Source organism: Mobula birostris, chromosome 11 (assembly GCF_030028105.1).
Source record: "Mobula birostris isolate sMobBir1 chromosome 11, sMobBir1.hap1, whole genome shotgun sequence".
NCBI lineage: Eukaryota > Metazoa > Chordata > Chondrichthyes > Myliobatiformes > Myliobatidae > Mobula > Mobula birostris.
This window is the reverse complement of record NC_092380.1, coordinates 15,418,638-15,437,745: the sequence shown is the minus strand read 5'-3', so window position 1 is coordinate 15,437,745 and position 19,108 is coordinate 15,418,638. Positions and strand designations below refer to the sequence as shown.

The following is a 19,108-nucleotide window of genomic DNA, read 5'->3' as shown; positions in this document are numbered from 1 at the left end:
TACTTTCTTTTCTGCCCCATTCATTTTCCTTTCCATTTCTATTCTATCTGCCACAGTCCTTGCCCATTCAACCTGGTCAGTCTGGGTGATGTCATGGGGAGTGGTAAATTTGTCCTCTGTCAGCCTGTCACTTCTACCTTTGAGTGTCACCTAGTTGCCATGCCACTGTAGTTAGTGTGTACACAGAACATCCCGGGTCCCAAGAGTGCTGTTGGCCAGTGGAATTAGATTCAGTGCGTGTCACAGATCCAGTGGCCAGCAACGGCTCTTTTCCTCCCCCTCCTGTGCAGTGTTCATAAGCAGAGCAGGTTCCCAACTCTGCTCTGCTGGGAGAGGTAAGTTCTGCTGGATAACTGGGGTGAAAGTCTTGTCCGTTCAGAAGATGGACTCCTGCACCTGCCCTAAGTGATTCCCGTGCCGCGTTTGCGGCACTCTGTTACTGAATGGCAGCTCGAACATCGTTACCAACTGATTCTGGCTGGTGAGCATCCACACCTTGTCTTCCCCCTCGCTGGGACAGTCCCACCAGGCCGAGGAGCAGCAGACGGTAGAGTCGACATGGTCCCGCTACCACAGGGAACTGTGAGGAGCCTCTTCGTGCTGGTGTGAATGACTGGGTTCTTTTGGGTTCACTCAAGCTTGTGCTAGGGATTGCAGTCAAGGGACATAGATTTAAAATGATGAACAAAGTAACTTTGCTTGGCAGGATCTCCCAGTGGCCGCACATTTTAATTCCATGTCCCATTCCCATTCTGACATGTCTACGGCCTCCTCTACTGTAAAGATGAAGCCACACTCAGGTTGGAGGAACAACACCTTATATTCCGCCTGGGTAGCCTCCAACCTGATGGCATGAATATTGACTTCTCTAACTTCCGCTAATGCCCCACTTTCCCCTCGTACCCCATCCGTTATTTATTTATATATACACACATTCTTTCTCTCTCTCTCTCTCTCCTTTTTCTGTCCCTCTCACTATACCCCTTGCCCATCCTCTGGGTTCCCCCCGCCTTCCTTCTCCCCGGGCCTCCTGTCTCATGATCCTCACATATCCCTTTTGCCAATCACCTGTCCAGCTCTTGGCTCCATTCCTCCCCCTCCTGTCTTCTCCCATCATTTTGGATCTCCCCCTCCCTCTTTCAAATCTCTTAGTAGCTCTTCCTTCAGTTAGTCCTGACGAAGAGTCTCGGCCCGAAACGTCAACTGTACCTCTTCCTAGAGATGCTGCCTGGCCTGCTGCATTCACCAGCAACTTTGATGTGTGTTGCTGGAATTTCCAGCATCTGCAGAATTCCTCGTGTTTGTAATTATTTGCTTTGTTGCTTTTAGCTTGGGTTTGCAATGCATTGCATAAAAGGGCAGAGAAAGGGCAAAAATAGCTTTCAAAAGAAAATGAGGAAATACAGCTGCTTCTAGGGCAGATGCTTGCAGGTGAGAGGGTCTAGACTGGAGAATTCTCAGACTGGTCATTGGATTAGTGGGTTGACAGTCCTATTGTGGCTGCATCATGACCTGAACCATTCCCTTTTTTTTGAAGGTGGATACACCACAGGGCCCAAGGCTGTTGTTGACCTGCTGCGTCAGCGCTCCCGGCCCTACCTCTTCTCCAACACCCTGCCTCCTCCTGTGGTCGGATGTGCCTCCAAAGCTCTGGACCTCCTGATGGACAGTAACACAATTGCCCAAACCATGGCATCAAAGACCAGGCGGTAGGTGTCATGCCTTCCCAGTTGACCTCTGTCTCAATTGTGGTTAACTTGCCAGGTCATTTGCTTGTGGTTCCTGCAGGTGAAAGGAAGACTCTTATTCCCGGATAAATCTGGTTTCAAGTTTCAAGTTTCAAGTTGCTTTTATTGTCATTTCAACCATAACTGCTGGTACAGTACACAGTAAAAACGAAACAACGTTCCTCGAGGACCATGGTTCCTATCTTTTCCATCCTGCAGATGGATTGGGGGTTTGGGGTTTGTGTTGGGCACGTGGCCAAGTGGTTAAGGCGTTCGTCTAGTTACCTCAAGGTTGCTAGTTCGAGCCTCAGCTGTGGCAGCGTGATTGTGCCCTTGAGCAAGGCACTTAATCACAGATTGCTCTAGCCTGTGCGAGGAGTGGCGCCCCACACAGACTTCCAATCTGCGCCTTGTAAGGCATGAAAATGCCCGACGCAGGCCCCTCATGGTCTGAGTTGACGTTCCCTCCCTTTGGGGGAGCAGGCGAGTGCCGGTGAGGGTGGGGAAATCACTCTATGGTTGGAGAGTTGGCTCGATCAGATATGAGAAGCTGGGCAGACTGTAGTGTTTAAAACTAGAACTTGGCATTCAGAGTGAGATCAGGAAGGAGGGTTTGCACAATGGGGCAGTTTCCTTCCCTTTCTACAACACTCCTCAAAAAGCTGCTGAGTCTGGAGATCAAACAACATAAATAACATTCAAGATATTTCTGTTCTGGGGACACAGGACCAGTCCAGGTGGCTGATGTTCATCAGAGATCACTGAAACCTACTGAAAGCCAGAAGAGACCCTGAGGTTCTTGACGTGTGTCTCTGAAGACCACGTTCCACGGCCTTGACCCTGTGCAGGCAGACTCAGTAGATGGTTGATTTTATTTAAAATAAATTTTCTGGGCCTGTTCCCTCTCATCCTTTAATGAAATGCTGCCTTGCTCGGTGTGGATATTAAGGGATTCCACGTGCCCTCCAGTCTATCTGTGAGATGCTGGTTGTTCACCTTTGTGTTGCCTTCCCCTGAGGCCAGTCAGTAATTACCACTGAGGGGAGAGATAAATAGATCAATTAGTTAATCAATCCTACCACCCCACTAGCCTCCGTGTCTAGTACATAATTCTCCGTAACTTCCTCCATCTCCAATGGGATCCCATTGCCGAACACATCTTTCCACACTTTCTTCTCCGCCCCCACTTTCTGCTTTCCACAGGGATTGCTCCTTGTGCGACTCCCTTGTCCACTCATTCCTCCCCATTGATCTCCCTCCTGTAACTTAGCCTTGTAAGCACAGCAAGTGCCACATCTGCCCCTCTCACACTACCCTTCAGAGCCCCAGTAGTCCTTCCAGGTGAGGCAACACTTCACCTGTGAGTCTGCTTGGGTCATCCTGGTGCTGCGGGTGTTGCTTTCTGTATATCGGTGAGCCCCGACGTAGATTGGGAGACCACTTCGCCAAGCACCTTCACTCTGTCCACCAGAAAAAGCATAATCTCCCAGTGGCCACCCATTTCAATTCCACTTCCTATTCCCATTCTGACATGTCAGTCCATGGCCTCCTCTACTGCCACAATGAGGCCACACTCAAGTTCGAGGAGCAACACCTTGTATTTCTTCTGGGTAGCCTCCAACCTGAAGGCATGAACATTGATTTCTCCAACTTATGCTCATTTGCCCCCCCGTCCCCACCTTCACCGTTCCCCATTCCTGCTTACCTGCCCATCACCTCCCTCTGTTGCCTCTCCTATCAGATTCCCCCTCCTCCGGCCCTGATCTCATTCACCAATCAACTTCCAAGCTCTTTACTTCACCCCTCCTCTCTCCTCTCCCAGTTTCACCTATCACCTGCCATCTTGTACGACTTCCTCTCCTCCCCCATATTCTTACCCTGACTTCTCCCCTTCCTCTCCATTCCCGATGAAGGTTCTCAGCCCAAAACATTGACTGTGTACTCTTTTCCATTGATGCTGCCTGACCTGCTGAGTTCCTCTGTAACATTTTGTGTGCTCTGGTTTTCCAGCATCTGCAGGTTTTCTCATGTTTCTGATCAGCCTCTGGTACAGCCCCCTGTGTATTAATCGATCTCTGCTTTCCTGCTGAGTCCACATGCAGTTTAATTGCTGCTTCCCACCCAGTAAGCTTGTTCATTTATTCACTGCCTTCTCTGTAACATTGCCCAGCTGCTCGGTTCCTCATTCACGTTGTCTGTAGGGTTCATGAACCAGCATTGGCAGTCTGCCTTCCCTCTGGCGTATTCTGTAGGTTATTTGCACTGAAGTCCTGCAAGTCCTGCCATCCAGGTTTGATTCACACTCAACCAGCAGCCCTGCTTTCACTAGCCTCTTTAACACCTCCGCCCTGTTATTTAAGCTCAGTCTTCGTCCTGAGTGTAAGTTCTTCATCCAGCTCCAGTGGTCTGCTCCTGAGCTACATCCTTCGTGTGCTCCCTTCCTCCAGTATTACGACACTGAAGAGAACCTTGGGTGAGATGGTTGTACCCGATAGTATAGAGGTCTTCAGGGCAAAGCTCTATGAGCATGAGGTGAGGTAACACTGCACTTGCAGTGTTGAAAGTCCTTGCATTTCTCCAGCTGAGGGTTTTATAAATGCTGACAGTTTTAAAGCTGGTGGGGTTTTGGAACTGTAGGTAGAGCAGAGTGGAGTTGGGTTGAGGATTGTATTAATTAGCAGAGTTGTGGAACTGAGTGGTGTTCTTATGATGGGTGACATGTGGTGTTTCCCTTGGAGAGATTGAGGGGGCTCCTGTTGTTTGAGGGTTTGGCAAAAGGGGCAGAGGGAGAGCAGGGAGATGGGGACTGCTGTAGAGGTGAGCGTTTGTTGTGCCACAGAGCGGCAGCTTGTTGCTCAGTGAGGGTGGAGCAGTCAAGTTATGAAACAGTTCATGCTGTACACGGTTCATTGATTTTTTATTCTTTTAATTTAGAGATATGTGCGGTAACAGGCCACCAAGCCCACTCTGCCCAATTACACCCATGTAATCAATTAACCTACAAACCCATTCGTCTTTGGAATGTGGGAGGAAGCCTGCACAGACACGGGGAACGTACAAACTTCTCACGGACAGTGGTGGGAATTGAACCGGTCGCTGGCTCTGTAAAACATTAAGCTAACTGTGGTGGCAAAGAACACACTTAAAAGAATCCCAGTTGTTCTGTCTCTGAGTAAAGTCCATCAGCTCCTTAACCTTGCTCTTCTATTTTTAATTACATCTACCTAGCTTGGTTCTGTAACGTTTTAACCCTTGCTCTCCAACTTTGACCAAGGGTGATTGGGAGGGGTAAGGTGGCAGGCTTACACCTTTCTCACTGGATTTTGATTGGCTGTTTTGCACAGGTTCCGCAGTCAGATGACAGCCGCAGGGTTCACCATTGGTGGAGCAGACCATCCCATCTGCCCGGTGATGTTGGGCGATGCCTGGCTGGCATCAACTATGGCAGAGGACATGCTGCAACGGGGTAAGTCACAAGGCAGTGACTGAGTCTGAAAGTCCAGTGTGGGCTCCATCCCCTGCTTTTGTTCCTGTCTGTGTGGGTGACCGTAGCCAGTGCACCCTCTTCCTGTAGATTTAACCACTTCTATTGTTTTGTGGCTGTGCCCAGCTGTCAGAGTGATGTTCCATGCGTTCCCATTGACCACCAAGCTGCTTCTGACTCGATACAAAATGGAAGCAGGAAGAGGCTGCTCTGTCCATTAAGCTTGCCCGCCATTCTTATCTACCCGGGGGCCTAAATCTACCTTACCAACTCTATTCCCTAAACTTTTTTCCACTTTAACTTTAGCCTCCACACCTCTGGATAGCAAAGTCCAGACATTTCCCATCCTCCACAAGAAGAAATGTCCGCACACCTCGGTTGAAAGTGACCGCCTCCTTATCTTGAACCTACGTCCCCTGTGAACCAGTGCCAGTCGCAGTAGGGCTGGATATTGTAGGAGGTTGTAGGTGATAACCCATCAAAATCTGGGACCTCCCTGTTCCCCAGTCTGCCTGACCCAGCCAAGCATGGTCTCCCTTGGGACCCATTCCATGTGGCTCCCTGACAGTGGAGCTGTCCTTCACCGTCCCTCGCCCTCCGAGTAAGAAGGCCGAGGCCAACTCCTGAGACCTAGGTGTGCAAACCTGGCAGATCCCTCAGTGCAGTGCCCGGGGTGTGCTGCACTGTCAGCCTTGATATTAAACTTCAGGAGTAATCCCAGGGAGCCAGGCTAGTGAGAGTTTTCAGACCCCAATCAGTATGGATGAGGAACATTATATCCCCCACAATCACTATCAGCACAGGTGCATCACAAGGCTGTGTGCTGCCTACTGGCTTTATACTTACGACTGTGAGGCTAAGCACAGCTCAAATGCCATATTAAAGTTTGCTGACGACACCACCGTTGTCAGCCGAATCAAAGGTGGTGAAGAATCAGCATACAGGAGAGAAACTGAAAATCTGTTTGAATGGTGCCATAGTGACAGCCTCTCTTTCAACGTCAGCAAAACCAAAGAGCTGGTTATTGACTACAGGAGCAGGAAACCGGAGGTCCATGAGCCAGATTACATCAGGGCATTATCATATCAGAGGATCTGTCCTGGAAGCAGCATGTGCCATCGCAAAGGAGGCAGGGCCGCACCTCTACTTTCTTAGACGTTTGCGCGTATTTGGCATACTGTCTAAAACTTTGACAAACTTGCATAAATTCCTGGTGGCACCAATGCTCAAGAATGGAATAGTCTACAAAAGAATTGGTGGATGTAGCTCAGTCCATCTGTGGCAAAGCCCTCCCCATTATTGAGCACATACAAGGAGCCCTGCCACAAGAAAGCCATCATCAAGGAACCCCACCATCCAGGCCATACTCTCTTCTCACTGCTGCCATCAGGACGGAGGTACAGAAGCCTTGGGTCCAGGAACAGTTACTACCCTTCAACCACCAGGCTCCTGAGCCAGTGTGGATAACTTCAGTCACCTCAACACCAAACCTGGTTCCAGCAACCTATGGACTCACTTTCAAGTACTCAACAACTCAGGTTCTCCATCTTATTTGTTTGTTTGTTTATTATTATTATTATTTTTGGGATTTGCACAATTTGTCTTTTGCATATTGGTTGTTTGTTAGTCTCAGTGTATGGTTTTTCACAGACTCTGTTATATTTCTTTGTTCTAAATGAATGTCTTCAAGGAAATGAATCTCAGGGTAGCATACGGTGACATGTGTACTTTGATAAATTTACTTTGAACTTTGAGTTATTCAATTAATTCCACTGAAACAGTTACCACATTTTTGAGGTTCAGTTGTATGTCTTACATCATCAGCAATGATCGTTCAACAACACTTTATATAAATGCACCATTTTCTTTCAATTTGACTTGATCTTTTCCAGCTCTGTTGTTATTTTGTACCACTGGCTACTCATTGTCATGTCAAGATTCCCAGTTTATGCAGTCTTTCCCTGTTCACTTCTTTAGGAACCCTCCCTACAAACTGCTGCAGCAAAGCTAACTTGCATTACTCAGTCTGTTGTAACAAAAACAGTAAATGCTTGCAGCAGTTAGGTCAGGCAACATCAGTAGGAAGAAAACTGGCTAATGCTTGAGTGGGATACTTTGTCAGAAATGCAGAGCAAGTGATTTGGTGGGGGCATTTACATGAACTGTTACCTTTTAGAGATATCCCCTTTAACCATATAACCATATAACAATTGCAGCACGGAAACAGGCCATCTCGGCCCTTCTAGTTTGTGCCGAACTCTTACTCTCACCTAGTCCCACCGACCTGCACTCAGCCCATAACCCTCCATTCCTTTCCTGTCCATATATCTATCCAATTTAACTTTAAACGACAACATCGAACCTGCCTCAACCACTTCTGCTGGAAGCTCGTTCCACACAGCTACCACTCTGTGAGTAAAGAAGCTCCCCCTCATGTTACCCCTAAACTTTTGTCCTTTAACTTTCAACTCATGTCCTCTTGTTTGAATCTTCCCCACTCTTAATGGAAAAAGCCTATCCACGTCAACTCTATCTATCCCCTTCATAAATTTAAACACCTCTGTCAAGTCCCCCCTCAACCTTCTACGCTCCAAAGAATAAAGACCTAACTTGTTCAACCTTTCTCTGTAACTTAGGAGATGAAACCCAGGCAACATTTTAGTAAACCTCCTCTGTACTCTCTCAATTTTATTGACATCTTTCCTATAATTCAGTGACCAGAACTGCACACAATACTCCAAATTTGGCCTTACCAATGCCCTATACAATTTCAACATTACACCCCAACTCCTATACTCAATGCTCTGATTAATAAAAGGCCAGCAAACCAACAGCTTTCTTCACCACCCTATCCACATGAGATTCCACCTTCAGGGAACTATGCACCATTATTCCTAGATCCCTCTGTTCTACAGCATTCTTCAATGCCCTACCATTTACCATGTATGTCCTATTTTGATTAGTCCTACCAAAATGTAGCACCTCACATTTTTCAGCATTAAACTCCATCTGCCATCTTTCAGCCCACTCTTCTGTCCTAAATCTCTCTGCAAGTTTTGAAAACCTACCTCATCATCCACAACTCCACCTATCTTAGTATCATCTGCATACTTACTAATCCAATTTACCACCCCATCATCCAGATCATTAATATATATTACAAACAACATTGGACCCAGTACAGATCCCTGAGGCACACCGCTACACACCGTCCTCCAATCTGACACACAGTTATCCATCACTACTCTCTGGCGTCTCCCAACCCTTTGTCCTACCCAACCCTCTCAACCTTTGCTACTGAAAACTAACTTCTTTTCTCTCATTCCTTTTTCTGACTATGGCCTCCACACCTGAAATGTTACTGGTTTCTCTTTCCACAGATGCTGCCTGACCTTTTGAGTGTTTCCTGTCTGTTCTGTTTTTATTTGGAGCTCCAGCATTTTGATTTTCATTCACTGAGTCAGCTCCCTGCCATCTTTCCGTCAGGGACTTGAATGCCAGGATTTCAGCAGGGTTGTTGGACGTGGCCTTCCAGACCGGAGTGGGAGTTAAATCCACTCCTTTGGTTTGTTTTGAATCGAGTGGGCTTCTGTACTTCAGAGACTGAAGGATAGATTAACCAGGTTAGCTACATCGTTCCTCTGAGTCAACCCCATGCTGGCTGATCAGAATCTTCCAGCAAAGATTCAGCTGGCTTTATCCTCTGCAGCAGGATTTGATGACGTACACACTGTAATTATCAGGAAATACTTCCCTATCCAGGATTTGTTAAGCCAATCTAATATTCAGCTTGTCTTTCCTTTCCTCAGGAATATACGTGATAGGCTTCAGCTACCCTGTGGTGCCGAAAGACAAAGCACGGATCCGTGTGCAGATCTCTGCGTCCCATAGCGATGAGGATATCGACCGGTGCGTGCAGGCCTTCCTCGAAGTTGGACACAAACATGGAGTGATTCAGTGAAAGCCATTTGAAGTACAAAAAATTCTGAACATTATTTTCCAGACAGTTTAATTCAAGGTTTACTGAGTCTGATTTTTAACCCTGCTTTTGGAAGGGTGTATCAGACTAGTGAGAAACAATTTCCTTTTTTTGATTGCATTTGAAAATAGAGTATTGCAATTATTCCATTGATTGTTTTAGACTTGTTCTATTCACTCACATCCCAGGCTCCTGAGTATTTGGGAACATGAGACCCTGCAGATGTTAGAAATCTAGAGCAAGACACACAGGAACTCAGCAGGTCAGGCATGAGCAATGGAAAGGAATAAACAGTCATTTAATGTTTCAGACTGAGACCATTCATCAGATTCTCAGCCTGAAATGTCAACTGTTTACTCCTTTCCATAGATACTACCTGACTTTCTGAGTTCTTCCAGCACTTTGAGTATTTGCAATCCCTCATTCTGATGTACCATGGAGCTGTGCTGTCTGGTCTGGTTGGTAGGTCTCCAGCTGTTTGAGGAATTTATTTACACATGGAAACACCTTCACCATGTCTTAACCATTTATAACCAGACAGATCCTTGTCCATTCAGTTCTGTCTTCTCTTTCCTAGATAAAAGCCCCAGCCTGCTTGGTCTTTCCCGATGGATGTCACCTCTCTGTTCTTGCTGCTCTTTTCAGCGTATCTATGTTCTTTGTTATATGGATCTGGAGCTGTATGCCATGCTCCCACTGTGGTCTCCAAAGCACTTCAAAACCTCTGACACCTGGAATTTCCACCATACTGCTAGTGTCTTCCACAGTGAAGACATGCTAAATAATTACTCAGTTCATCCGCCATTTCCTTGTCACTAATTACTATCTCTCGATCATTGTTTTTCCAGCAGTCCGATATCCCCTCTCACCTCTTTTACACTTAATGTATCTGAAGAAACTTTTTGTATCGTCTTTAATATTATTGACTAGCTTTCTTCTTGCCTTCTTAATTACTTTTTTTTAGTTGCCTTCTGTTGGCTTTTAAAAGCTTCCCAATCCTTGAACTTCCCCCTAATTATATGCCCTCTCTTTGGCTTTTATATTGGTTTTGACTTCTCTTGTGAGATCTTTCTTTTAGAATACTTCGTCCTCTGGGATGTATATATCCCGTGCCTTTGCTGCTTGCTATATCGTCCCTGCTAGTGTCCTTTTCCAATCAATTCTATCTAGCCAGTTCCTCTCTCATGCCTCTGTAATTCCCTTTACTCCACTATAATATCTAGTGTATTATCTAGTACTGGTGAATAAACCTGGTCAGGTGTCAGATCCCTTGGTGGGTGAGCATTTCAGAGACACTGATCACAGCTCCCTGACTTTTTAGCATAGCTTTAGAAAGGAACAGGAGCAGACAGTATGGCAAAGTATTTAATTGAAGGAAGGAGAATTATAATGCAATTTAGATAGGAACTCTGGTGCATGAATTGGTAACAAATGTTCTCAAGAAAATGTATAATGGTAATGTAGAGTTTAAAGGAAAATGTTCTTTTCAGGAGGATTTTGTGTGTAGCATGTATGACTACAGAGATAACCTTAACCTTTCAGCTTCATGTGTGTGTGAGTGCAGTTCTGTTCTGATGTCGGAGGACACCTTGACACAGAGTTGGCCTTGGGTCAGCTATCAGCCAAGTTCTGAGCTCACAAACTACCAGAGATAGGGAAGGAAATGGTTTATAATATCCAATATTTTCCACCAACCTCCTGAGACAATCTCCAGAGTCCTTTGAGAGGCTGCATAGATTTATCAGAATCTGCAGAGAATTTATCAGGGATGTTTGCCTTGCAGCAGAGAGGGTTAAAGAGAAATTTAATTAAGGTGTACTACATAATGTGTTGTTTGGCAGTAAATTGAGAGGAATTATTTCCAACAGTAGGGCATGGGTAACAGGAGGTGAATTAATTGTCAAATTTTCCATGTACAGCTGGAGTTGTTATCATTTGAAGTGAGCTGTTGGAATAAGACCTGATAATTTATAGAGATACCCAGCAGCCACAGACCCTTTAGTCCATCTTGCCCATGATGACCATCGGTACCCATCTACATCTGTCTACATCTGTCATAATTTAGTACACTTCCATTAGAATCAGAATCAGATTTATTATCGCCAGCATATGTCATGAAATTTGTTAACTTAGCAGCAGCAACAATGCAATACATAATATAAAAGGAAAAATAATAAATCAATCAATCACAGTATATGTATATGAATAGATTAAAAATCATGCAAAAACAGAAATAATATATATTAGAAAGTGAGGTAGTGTTTATGGGTTCTATGTCCATTTAAGAATTGAATAGCAGAGGGGATGAAGCTGTTCCTGAATCACTGAGTGTGAGTCTTCAGGCTTCTGTATCGCCTACCTGATGATAACAAAGAGAAGAGGGCATGCCCTGGGTGCTGGGGGTCCTTAATAATAGATGCTGTCTTTCTAAGATACTGCTCCCTGAAGATATCCTGGGTACGTTGTAGGCTAGTACCCAAGGTGGAGCTGACTAAATTTACAACCCTCTGCAGCTTCTTTCAGTCCTTTGCAATAGTCCCCCCCCATACTAAGCAATGATACAGCCTGTCAGAATGCTCTCCATGGTACTTCTATAGAAGTCTTTGTTGACACACCAAATCTCTTCAAACTCCTAATGAAGTATAGTCAGTGTCTTGTCTTCTTTATAGCTGCATCGATATGTTGGGACCAGGTTAGGTCCTCAGAGATCTTGACACCCAGGTACTTGAAGCTGCTTACTCTCTCCACTTCTAATTCCTCCGTGAGGATTGGTATGTGTTCCTTCCTCTTTCCCTTCCTGAAGTCCACGATCAGCTGTTTCGTCTTACTGACGTTGAGTGCCAGGTTGTTGCTGCGACACCACTCCACTAGTTGGCATATCTTGCTCCTGTACACCCTCTCGTCTCCATTTGAGATTCTACCAACAATGGTTGTATCATCAGCAAGTTTATAGATGGCATTTGAGCTATATCTAGCCACACAGTTATGAGTATATAGAGAGTAGAGCAGTGGGCTAAGTGCACACCCCTGAGGTGCACCAAAGTTAATCGTCAGCGAGGAGGTGATATTATCACCAATCCGCATAGATTGTCGTCTTCCAGTTAGGAAGTTGAGGATCCAATTGCAGAGGGAGGTACAAAGGCCCAGGTTCTGTAACTTATCGATCAGGGTTGTGGGAATGATGGTATTAAATGCTGAACTATAGTCGATGAACAGCATCCTGACGTAGGTGATGGTATTGTCCAGGTGGTCTAAGGCCGTGTGGAGAGCCATTGAAATTGCATCTGCCATTGACGTCTTGTGGCAATGGGCAAATTGCAATGGGTCCAGGTCCTTCCTGAGGCAGGAGTTCAGTCTAGTCATGATCAACCTCTCAAAGCATTTCATAGGTCCCCCCTCAGCCAATTCTGCTCCAAGGAAAATAACCCCAACTCTCCAGTCTCCTGTAACTGAAGCACTCCATCCAGCCCACATCCTGGTGAATCTCCTTTGAATGATCTCTGGTGCAATCACACCCTTCCTGTAGTGTGATGATTAAACTGTGTTCAATACTCCAGTTGTGGTCTAGCCACTGCTTTATAAAGTGGTGTTATGATGCCCCTACTCGTACGTTCTGTGCTCTGGCTAATGAAAGTAAGTGTTGTATTTGCCACCTTCACCAGCTTATCTACCTGTGCTGTCAAGGATTCTTGGATATACATCAATGTCCATCTGTTCCTCAACACCTCCTAGGGCTCTACCATTCATTGTGTGTATCCTTCCCTAATTAGACCTCCTACATTTCATTAGCACACAATAATCTGCAGATGCTGGGGTCAAAGCAACACTCACAACACGCTGGAAGAACTCAGCAGGTCGGGCAGCATCCATGGAAACGATCAGTTGACGTTTCAGGCCGGAACCCTTCGTCAGGACTGTAGGGGGAAGGGGCAGAGGCCCTATAAAGAAGATGGGGGGAGGGTGGGAAGGAGAAGGCTGGTAGGTTCCAGGTGAGTGTCAGGATCAGTGAGTGTCCTGCGTTGATGGCCCTTTATTAGAACTTTGAGGAATCTTCAGCAGGCTGACAGGGGGCTGGGAGGAAACACAGGAGCCTTCAATAAAATAGTTCTGCTTCCTTTGTGAACAGCTGTGGCTCCTGATCAATGAAACATCTGCAGAGGAGGTGGGGGTTTGTAGAATACATCCCGGAGAGCATGGAAAATGGTGGGCTGAATGGCCTCCTGACTTGTGTCACTCTAAGATTTCAGGTGCTGGGGTTGACTTGGTTGGCAGTGAAGTCTCTGCCTCTAACCCAGCAGAACCACCAGGCTCTCAACAGCTCTGGTGACACTGAGAGTGAGAGACAGGGAAACTGGTTGAAATGCAAAGGTGGTAACCTGCAGGGTTCGATTGGTCAGCAAGAGCAGATCAGTGCTTGCGTGAATGGAACTGGGCAGCTGTGGAATGGACTGGGGTCACAGCTGGAATTCCACAAAGTAAAACAGAAAAAGCTGGAGATACCCGTCAGGTTGCACAGCATCTGTAGAGAGGGAAACCGATAATGTTTTCAACTTGAAACGTTAATTCTGCCTCTCTCTGTCCGTGGATGCTCTCAACCTGCGGGATATTCCCTGTTCTTAGTTCCTGATTCTTAACAGAAAATCTACAGATGCTGGAAATCAAAGTAATACACGCAAAATGCTGGAGGAACTCAGCAGGCCAGGCAGCATCCTGCAGAGTTCCTCCAGCATTTTGTGAGTATTTCTCCGAACAGTGGGACATACATCATTAACCTAAAGAGCCATGCGACTATGTGAGCAGCGTGAGTATCAGACCAGAAACGCATTGAACTTACAACTAGAAATGGAGCCAAGTTCCCTAACATTACTTTAAATAAGAACACCAGATGTTAATGTTGCACTTGTTCTGACCCAACTATATTTATCTATAGGTGTGACTGAGGGTCCAGTCCCTGTCTGTGTGAGTACAATGATCAGTTCCACACCACTTGGCCTGTAATATAGTAGATGCTGTTCTGGTTTTGTCTAATCGGCTGACTCAAACCCTTCACTGTACCAATACACTCAGTGGAAATGGATTAGGGGCTGCTTTCTTCTTCAAAGATTCCTGCTGTAACTGTACACCCTTGTGTCTTTACTGCCTAATGGTTTTCTAATGGGGGTTCTGGGTTTATGGAAAGCTTTTCATACTCTAAGAGAATTTAGTTGCGTCTTCGGTGTGGGTGTCACCAGTCTTGGGGTCATCAACCACCTGTTACTGATCTGGTTGTCACCGGTCGAGGTTTCAGCACTCTGGGTGTCACTGGTATGGGTGTTGCTAGTTTGGGTGTCACTGGTATGGGTGTTGCTGGTTTGGGTGTTACTGACTGACAGTGGTCTAGTAACTGGAATAACATTGGGTGTGTTTGGAGGAGCTGGATCAGTTTTGGCTGGGAGGTCGAGGGAGGGGACATTTCCACCGGATGGGGGTCAGGAACACAGAGACAGAGCGCGATTTAAAAAAAAAAGCAGATGGAGCAAGGTAGGGAGAGGAGTACAGAGAATGGAGACGGCTGCTGGAGGGAGATAGACAGGACACCATGGGCTTGGATCGGGTAAGTAAAGAAGGTAAGTGTGGGAATCATAAAGGGGAGAGGAGAAAGGCAAATCAGAAACAGGTGGGGGAGGTGTTGATGAGGGAGCCTTGGGGTGGTGTGTGTGTGTAGTGAGTGGATGGGATGGGGGGTGGGGGCGCAGGAAGGACAAGGACAAAAATAAGAACACCACTGGAGAGGTTGGGGGGGAGGCAGGAGGAGAGAAAAAGAAAAGAGAAGGATTACCTAAAATTGGCAAACCCAGTGTTCGTGCCCTCGGGTTGTAGACTACCCAGGTGGAATACAAGATGCTCCTTCAGTTTGATTTGGGCTTCGTCCTGGCCATAGAGGAGACCGAAGATGGGCAGGTTGGTGTGGGAGTGGGAGTGGGAAGGAGAACTGGAATAGTCAACAGCTGAGAGCTCGGGATGGCCACTGTGGAGTGGGTGTAGGTTCCCTGCGAAACGGGTGCCCAATCTGCGCTGGGCCTCGTGGATGTAGGGGAGGCCACCAAATGCAGATGTATCTACTGCCCTTTGTCGTTCCTCACAACAGAGGAGGTGAAGCCTTGTAGGAGATGGGAAGGCTTGGGGGTGGCCATAGGTGACACACTCTCAACAGCAGTCTCAGCCTCTGTCCTCATCTTAAAGCTGTAGTATCCAGGCGGCTGATCTAGTTGTGTTTCTGGTTAGTGGGGTCCGCCAGGATGTCAGTGGAGGGAGCATTCAGTGATGGCGATGTTACTGAATGCCAAAGGTAGCTGCTGAAATTCTCCTTTGTTGAAGGTAGTCATTGTCTGGTACTTAGCGGCATTAATGTTATCTACCACTAAATCATGAGTGAATGTTACACCACCTTATCATTTCCTCTTACATAACAAGGTCAAAGTCAAGTTTATCACCATCTGCAGAAGGACAAATGTGCACAGACACGAGAAAATCTGCCGAGGCTGGAAATACAAAGCAACACACACAAAATGCTGGAGGTACTCAGCAGGTCAGGCAACCTGTATGGAAAAGAGTAAACAGTTGATGTTTTGGGCCCAGACTCTTCTTCAGGACTGAGAGGGAAGGGGGGAGGTGCCTGAATTAAAAGGTGGGGTGAGGGGAAAGAGGCTAGCATAAGAGGCTAGATAGGTGAAGCCAGGTGGGTGGGAAAGGTCAAGGGCTGGAGAAGAAAATCTAATAGGACAGGAGAGTGGACCAAAGGAGAAAGGGAAGGAGGAGGAGGGCCAGGAGGGAGGAATAGGCAGGTGAGAAGGAGTTAAAGGTCTGAGGGGGGAGAATTTTGTTCACCAGAAGGAAAGATCGTTATTCATACCATCAGGTTGGAGGCTACCTGGATGGAGTATAAGGTGTTACTCCTTCACCTTGAGGGTGGCCTCACCTTGGCACAAGAGGAGGCCATGGATCAACACTTCAGAATGAGAATGGGAATTGGAATTAAAATGTTTGGTCACAGGTTCAACACTTGGAACAGCATCGTAGGGATAATACATTATCATCATCGTGTGCTGTGTCATATGGCATGGATGGTTAAGATCTAGGACCATGATTGTTCTTGACAAATTCTACAGAAGTGTTTTGGCATTGTTGTCTTCTGGACAGTGTCTTTACAAGACAGGTGAGCCTAGCCATTATCAATACTCTTCAGAGATTGTCTGGTATCACTGGTGGCATAACCAGGACTTGTGATGTGCACCAGCTGCTCATATGACCATCTACCACCAGCTCCCATGACTTCACATGACCCTGATCGGATGGGGGGGGGCTAAGCAGGTGCTGCACCTTGCAGGCTAGTGGAGGGAAGGAGTGCCTTACACCTCCTTTGATAGAGACGTACCTCCACCCTGCCGCTCTAGATAACCAGCAATCACAAGAAAAACATAACTTATAAACTGTACACCATTTTGCAAGATAGTGCACAATTAGAACAACAGTTCATTGTAGTACAAAGTGATCACCACATCAAGTCGTGTTACTATACTGAGGTAACGATTAGGATTGTACAAGTTGGTTCCACAAGCAAAAGGTTGAAGGGAAGTGGCTGTTCTTGAACTTGCTGGTCTGGGACTCCAGGCTTCTGCCTAATGGTAGCTGTGAGAAGGTGGCATGGTACACATGGTGGAGACCTTGATAATGGAGGTTGCCTTCCTGAGGCAGTGTTTCCTGTAGGTACGTTTGTACTACAGATGGAGTGCTGGGACGTGCCCATGATGTTTCGGGCAGAGTTCACTGCTCTCTATTGATCCTGCGCATCGGATGGGGATGCAGCAATGACACAAACTGGAAAGAGCAGTCGTAAGCAGGCGCAAGAAGACAACGTGTGGATAGCTTTAGCGCTCAGTCTGACAAGCAAACGACTACCTCTTAAATGTTACTGTTATGTTAATACAGAGCAGGCACACTATATCATTCTCCAACAGGTTCACAGTGCATTTACAGTCCATATGCTACAGATTTAGATGAAGATTTATTTATTACAAGTACATTGTAACATACAGTGAAATGCATCTTTTGAGTTAACAACTAACACCTTTGCAGTCACAAGTGCCACCACGCATTCCAGCGCCAGCAGAGCGTGCCCACAATGTTTAGGAGGACAACACTAAACACAGCAAGACTTAATACAACAGGCAACAGAACAACAGCAGCAAATGAAAACACAAGGAATTCTGCAGGTGCTGGAAATTCAAGCAACTCACATCAAAGTTGCTGGCGAACGCAGCAGGCCAGGCAGCATCTCTAGGAAGAGGTACAGTTGACGTTTTGGGCCGATGAAGGATCTCGGCCTGAAACATCGACTGTACCTCTTCCTAGGGATGCTGCCTGGCCTGCTGCGTTCACCAGCAACTTTGATGTGTGTAGCAGCAAATGAAGGCCCTTTCCTCCCTCCATCCCACCCAGCCACACACGTGGACGGCCCTCCAACTCCAGGACGGGCCGCCAGGCCTCTGGTCTCCGGGCCTCAGCCATTGGACGTCAGCTTCTGGACTTCCAACCTTTGGTCTCTGGTGTCGATGACAGGAACCCGAACGCAATACAAACGCTACATAAGCACATTGCAACAACTAACTACTGTCAGTCACTGTTGAATTAGTTTATACTTTTGGACCCGGTTTTAGGCACCAGATTAACAGCTCACTAAAATAATACCAAAGATTTGTCCAGCATTAAGCAAAATCTCAGTTGAAGAAGTAGGTTTTAGGGATTATTTTAGAGAGGTGGGTGGTGGAGATTGGAGATGCCTGATTCACGGCTCCTAATGGTGAGGGCGGGATGGATAGAGGAGCATACGGCAATGGGGAGAGCTGCTCACAAAGAGGGCATGGATTGGAATACACATGTATTTATCCCTTAGGAAGAAAACAAGAGTTTAAACCAGAGTGTAATCTCAAACTGGCAACCTTCCTGCCCCAGTTAATTAGCTTGAGTGGATTAGTGAGTTTTCATCTGCTACCGGCTCAGCTCTTTATGATAAGTGAGTGTCACCCGCCTGCAGTGCTCCTGACTGCACGGTAATTAACATGAATCCCAGTCTCCAGTAGTGCCTCTGTTCACCCGCACCTCATTTCAATTACTCCATCCTTTTACCCGGACCTCGTAACTCACAGAGGCTCTTGTTTGTTAGAGCACGTCAGCCCGTCGCCCACCCTAAACATTCGCTCCCACCACCATCAATGCAGATCTCGACCTCTCACTCTCCCTCCACTTCCTCACTCAAAGCTTATCAATCATCGACATCGCTGTAGCTCACCCAGGCAGTTCTGACTTACACCCCATTGCACTGAGGCTGTTTAAGGACAGCGGTGAAGTTCCTCCAGAACCAGAGGCCACAGTTTAAGAATAAGGGGTAGACAATTTAGAACGGAGTTGAGGAAAAACTTTTTCATACAGAGGGTTGTGGTTCTGTGGAATGCTCTGCTTCAGAAGGCCGTGGAAGCTAATTCTCTGGATTCTTTCAAGAAAGAGTTAGATAGAACACTTAAAGATAGAGTGAAGGGATATGGGGAGAAGGCAGGAAAAGGGTACTGATTGTGGATGATCAGCCATGATCACAGTGAATAGTGGTGCTGGCTTGAAGGGCTGAATGGCCTACTCCTGCACCTATTGTCTGTTGTCTATTGTCCTCCTTCAATGAATGTCATACTGTCGCACTCAGATGTAGAAGGATTCTTCATTGCTGTTTCCGTAACAATTTTGTTTTGACCAGTCAGGTTTGTTAGCCCTGAGCTGAACCCACCCAAACCTGGAGGACCGGTGGACCACTCTTGGTCTGGTCTCTGACCTTTGATTTGTTTGGCATGGGTGACCCTACCAGGAATCAAAGCACAAAGCCCTGACTCC

At 46.6% G+C, this 19,108-nt stretch overlaps 1 protein-coding gene across 1 annotated transcript in view; it reads left to right on the top strand.

Moving 5' to 3' along the window:
- gcat (glycine C-acetyltransferase) overlaps positions 1 to 9,337 on the top strand; it is a 28,880-nt gene extending 19,543 nt beyond the window's left edge. Inside the window, exons 7-9 of the mRNA XM_072271736.1 lie at positions 1,538 to 1,709; positions 5,072 to 5,193; positions 9,021 to 9,337. Coding sequence (XP_072127837.1) covers positions 1,538 to 1,709; positions 5,072 to 5,193; positions 9,021 to 9,172 — 446 coding nt within the window. The 3' untranslated portion in view covers positions 9,173 to 9,337. The remainder of the gene's footprint in view (positions 1 to 1,537; positions 1,710 to 5,071; positions 5,194 to 9,020) is intronic.
- Positions 9,338 to 19,108: the final 9,771 nt, after the last annotated feature.